The 5,120-nt window shown below is 32.8% G+C and overlaps 1 protein-coding gene across 3 annotated transcripts; it reads right to left on the reverse strand.

The window, feature by feature from the left end:
- Positions 1–969: 969 nt before the first annotated feature.
- LOC111894410 (cysteine--tRNA ligase 2, cytoplasmic) lies at positions 970–4,719 on the reverse strand. 3 transcript variants are annotated; one of them, XM_023890485.3, is made up of 11 exons: positions 4,586–4,694; positions 4,423–4,456; positions 4,044–4,293; positions 3,663–3,726; positions 3,361–3,522; positions 3,116–3,298; positions 2,757–3,038; positions 2,200–2,325; positions 1,893–2,117; positions 1,689–1,805; positions 970–1,452 (listed from the first exon to the last, which is right to left on the reverse strand). In XM_023890485.3, exons 3-11 carry the CDS (start codon positions 4,217–4,219, stop codon positions 1,129–1,131), a joined length of 1,659 nt encoding a protein of 552 aa, XP_023746253.1. In that variant the 5' UTR covers positions 4,220–4,293; positions 4,423–4,456; positions 4,586–4,694; the 3' UTR covers positions 970–1,128. The 3 variants fall into 3 exon arrangements, with proteins under 3 accessions (XP_023746253.1, XP_023746251.1, XP_052626138.1); XM_023890483.3 differs by lacking the exon at positions 4,423–4,456 and having other exon boundaries at positions 4,586–4,719; XM_052770178.1 differs by lacking the exon at positions 4,586–4,694 and having other exon boundaries at positions 4,423–4,579.
- Between the last annotated feature and the right edge of the window lie 401 nt (positions 4,720–5,120).

Raw genomic sequence — 5,120 nt, forward strand, 5'->3', positions numbered from 1 at the left:
TGTTTTATTCATTTGTGAATACCAGGGTATTCATTTGTTAATAATAATGTATTCATTTGTAAATAGCAATGTAACCATGTGTAAATAAGTGTATTTATTTATGATTAAAGGTACTCTTTCATGAGGAAATGACAATTTTTACACCCCTTTTATTTTTAGTTAATTAAAAGAAAGGAAGTGGATTATTTGTAAATTGATATGTATTCATTTGTGATTGCAGTACTATTAGTTTTTTTGAAAAAAAAAAATTGTTTATGAATACAAATGTATTGATTTGGGGTTGGATTTCTATTAATTTAAAAAAAAAATGTGAAATATGAGAAAAAAAATTAAGAGAAAAAGTTAAATTTTTTTAGTTTTAATTTCTTTTTTTTGATAAAAATGTTTTTTATATTTCATTAATAAGGAAAATAAAAAATCAAATATCTCATTTTTTGGTAACTGATCCTAAATTTAAGGAAATTTGATTGATTTTATTTTATTTTAATTTAATTAAAATATACAATTACTTATATGCCCTTATATATTGATTAGTACAGAACTGTTCTGGCGTTCTCAACATTTTAGGCGTTCTCATTTGATCCTTTCCCTATATATATATGAGAGAGAGAGAGAGAGAGAGAGAGAGAGAGAGAGAGAGAGAGAGAGTTGTACTGATGGAGAGGGTTGGGATGGGGAAGATTTTTTTTAATTATTTAAATACCAATAAATAAATAAATAAATAGAAAAAAGAAATGAAAATGATGCAATTGACCTTGTATCAGGGACCAAAATAAAAAATAAAAAATAAAAATAAAAAAAAAAAAAAAAAGTCTTAGTTTTTGATCTTCCATGCAAATTGAAACATTTTGTTTGTTATCTATAATTTTTTGAATACCGACCAATTTTGTAGTTTTGTCTTAAAAAATAAACACAAAATCATCGAAGTTTGATTGTGTTCGTATATTTAATTTTTGAAGAAAAAAAATATACCCCAACAAAAATGTCAATTTAATTTTTGAAGAAAAAAAATATACCCCAACAAAAATGTCAATATTACCATTGTTGCCCTTCTAACAAGGCTTCCAACATATCACAAATTAAAACACAAGTATTCATCATAATAACTCTTAGAAGAAGGTTTCTAGTTCACAGAGTCAACACCGCAGCTGACTTGGAAAGTTGACCATCTGAGGTGTCAGGTGGGCCCGGCAGTTGACCATCTGATGCCTTGACCAGAGTCTGTGTCGGGTTTTCTTCTTCTGCGCCAGCTGGCACACATGGGCGCCAAATGGTGTCCTTCCCAACATCCATCAAAGCAATACCTTTTGAAGTCAAATAACTCCTGATTTGATCACCACGTAAGAAATCTTTGTTCTTTCTAGCCAATGCACGTTCTTCAATACGTTGTAATATGTCCTCTTCACTCAACTCAGCTCTCTTCAATGCTTTCTCTTTCAACTGCTTCAAAACCTAACAACCAAGTTTCAAATAAATAAAACAGGAAAAAAAAATTACAAAAACGGTCCCTGTGCTTTCTGATTTGTCAAGGTCATGTATTGATTTTGGTCCTTAATTCAAAGCTTCATATGAAACCTCAAAACAAAGACCAAAACTGAAAAAGGTTTCGGCTTTCAGCTAAACATGATAAAAACCAGAAAGCACAGGGACCATTTTTGTAATTTATTTAAAAATATATCTGAAGCTACCTCGGTATATGTAGAACTGGAAAGCAGTCCTAAAACGTCTAAAACGTCCCTCACTTCTTTCTCCAACTCAACCAGCGACTGAATGTATGATAACTTCTGTGGTTTTTGAAGCTTTTTCTGCAAAATATTTTAAATAAATATTTTAGGAAAAAAAAAAGGTTACGAGTTTGGGATTGAGAAAATTAAAGAATATGATAATCTGACCTTGAGCATGCTTAGTATTTTATTGAGCAATCTTAAGGCTTCTTGGAGAGCGTCATTGAGAATAGAAGGTGTGTGTAAATCATCAGACATTTTTTTTTCAAAGTGAGTTTTAAGATCTGTAATACACTTTTGGGCATCAGCAGTCGATGGATATTTTTTCCCACCAGAAACAGTAGCAGCCAAATCCTTTTCTTGTGCAACAGCACTCTCACAATCTTCCAGAGTCTAAAAAATTTTAAAATTTTAAAAAATATATATATATATTTATATAAAAAAGGTTATTTCTTATGGAACAAGGATTTTTGACCTGATAAATATAAAAGATGGATTCTGAGGAGATCTCGATTTGAGAAATTGAGTAATTGACTGGAGAACGATAATGTGTGCCCATCAAGAAATGCCTCAAAGCAAGTGGGTGATATAATTTAGTCACCTTCAAAATTAAAAAATATAAGAGTTAAGATCATTTAACTTCACCTTTTATACAAAGTTACATAAATGGTCCCTGTGCTTGCCAAAACATACAACATTTGGTCCTTACGAAGATTTTCTTACATATATGGTCCCTAAGTTTGAAAAATGTTGCATAGATGGTCCTTATGGCTAACACCGTAAGAAATTGGGGTTAAATATTTGTGAAAAGACCAATATACCCTTTATTATCAGGAGAAAAAAATGTATGTTGCTATTGTGGGTAGAATTTGTAAAGTATGTTGCCATTTTGTATCAAGAAAAAGAAAATATTTAGAAACCAGAGACCAATCACATTAAAAAAAAGTCAGGAGGGAATGAGTTTGTGACTTTTGGCATACCACAGGGACCATTTATGTAACTTTCTCTAAATTAAATGCACATTAGGGTTACCTCACGAATAGTAAAAAAGTTGCCAATGGATTTTGACATTTTTTCATCATTTGCAGTGACAAAACCGTTGTGCATCCAGTAAGTGATATTACTATTTGGACATGCAGCAGAGCTTTGAGCAATCTCATTTTCATGATGTGGAAAGATTAGATCCATTCCACCACCATGAATATCAAATTTTTCTGTTAAATAAGTTGCACTCATTGCACTGCATTCAATATGCCACCCTGGCCTTCCCGGGCCCCACGGGCTCTCCCAACTGATCTCCCCTGGCTTAGCAGCCTGAAAAAACAAAAACCATTCAATACTCATATACCTTTTCTCTTGTTTTTTAGAAAAAAAAAAAAAAGTCAACCTACTTTCCACAATGCAAAATCAGCTGGATTTCTTTTTCTTGAATCAATAGCAATACGTTCACCAGCTCTATTGTCTTCAGGCTTTCTCCCTGATAACCTCCCGTAATTGGGAAAATTATTGGGAGGAATTCCAACTGAAAAATAGACATCTCCATCTACAGGATAAGCCCAATTGTTGTCAATTATCTGCAAAAACACAAACACAATAAGAGAAAGGAATCAAGATTCTTGAATGAAAAAGAAAGCACCTTTGATATCATATCTCTTATTTGATCCATGTGATCTGAGACACGAGGTTGTTCATTAGGAGGCAAGCATTGAAGATCAGCCATGTCGATTAGAAACTCTTGGCAAAATCTACCACTTAAAGCTAGTGGATCCTCCCCAAGCTCATTGGCTCTTTTGATAATCTGCATGTGAATAAGCACTCAAAATTACTATGCCAAAATCAAATTTGTGATCAGATAGAAAATAGCATAAGTTCATTTGATGTCACTAAGGAACACTTAAAATGCTGAAAGATAAGAAGCATAAGCTTTGAGCAACTTACCTTGTCATCTACATCAGTGAAGTTTCGGACATATTTAACTTCATAGCCCAAATGTTTCAAATACCTTGTAAAGAAAAAACATGTTTATTTAAAAAATATATGGGATACCTGTAAAAAGAAATGAGCTCCAATTGGGACATGTACAGAATTGGTTCAATGGTTAAACCAATTGAGCTCCAATTTCAGAAAAAAAAATGCAAAATTTTTACTCAATTGCATCACTCAGATTACGAATTGCAATCAAATGGTTAAAATTACGTACATCAATCCAGGTCTTAATCCCAAAAAAGCAAACTGTTGATTGAATAAGTAAAACAACGCCTAATTGCTCCCACAGGTCCTTGGGAAATAGAGAAATTGAGAAATCGAGAAAAGATATACCGAAAGAGAACATCGAAGGCGACATAGGCACGAGCGTGACCAATATGACTGAAGTCATAAGATGTAACGCCACAGACGTACATGGCGACTTTGCCAGGAACTAAGGGCACGAATTTCTCCTTCTGTTTCGTCATGGTGTTATATATCTGAAAATCAGACCCACGCACTTCCGCCATCGCTGTCTATCTCTTTCTCTCTCGATTAAGTGTGCTTTGAGAAGAACCCTAGCGATCCCCTTCCTTTTCCGTTGCTGCAGACCACCAAATGCACATGTAAGTAAGATGTTCAATGGGAAACGGCTTATGCATGTAACAGAACAAAATCCCTAATAACAGATCAAATTAAATCCGTAAATCGAAATCCATTGTCCAGATCATACCGTAGAACCCTAATTCAGTAGCAGATGGTTCAGACTGAACAGAAAAGTTGTGATATCGGCGGAATTAAATGAGAATCCATAGAGAATTTTCACATGTAGATCAGAAATCGAAGGTTAACGGAATGCATGGAATAAAGAGAGGAGAATTAGAGTTGGAGAGTACCTGATACTGAAAAACGCAGCCCCCAGAAAGAGGATGATGGTCCAAAACTGCTGTAGGATTTAAAAGGTATGTAGGGTTTTAAAGGCACAAACGTAATTCAGTTTTAAAATGTAGTTCGGTTTTAAATTTAGAAAGTACATGTATTATGTATATCTATCTAAATATTTAATTTAATCGTAATTAATTAATTTGAAAATTATAAATATCATTTTTAAGTTGATTATTTTATTAAAAAATAATTAACTTGTAATGTTACAACATTATTCTTCTCCTAATTATTCTTCTCCTAAAAATTGTAAACGGATCGATAGAAATATAGATGCAACCGATCTATAATGAAGTTAGGATCGATGTCTAAATGATTTTGTCTAATAATATTAACCGATTGAACGGAGTTAGTGTCCCAAATTTAAAATCCGACAAAAATTGTCACCAATCCAAACATATCCATTAACCAAAATCTATGGTCAATATTGATAACTACTTGGAAAATATCAATCGATAACAAAGTTATTGTTGATTAAATTCACATGTT

This window comes from Lactuca sativa, chromosome 4 (assembly GCF_002870075.4).
Source record: "Lactuca sativa cultivar Salinas chromosome 4, Lsat_Salinas_v11, whole genome shotgun sequence".
NCBI lineage: Eukaryota > Viridiplantae > Streptophyta > Magnoliopsida > Asterales > Asteraceae > Lactuca > Lactuca sativa.

Excerpts from the sequence above, each read along its gene's own strand:
- LOC111894410 (XM_023890483.3), bottom strand. The coding sequence starts at position 4,219 with ATGGCGGAAGTGCGTGGGTCTGATTTTCAGATATATAACACCATGACG. Across the intron at positions 2,326-2,756 it reads ACTTTTTTACTATTCGTGAG|GTGACTAAATTATATCACCC; the intron begins GTAACCCTAATG and ends TTAATTTTGAAG. Across the intron at positions 1,453-1,688 it reads CCAGTTCTACATATACCGAG|GTTTTGAAGCAGTTGAAAGA; the intron begins GTAGCTTCAGAT and ends CTTGGTTGTTAG.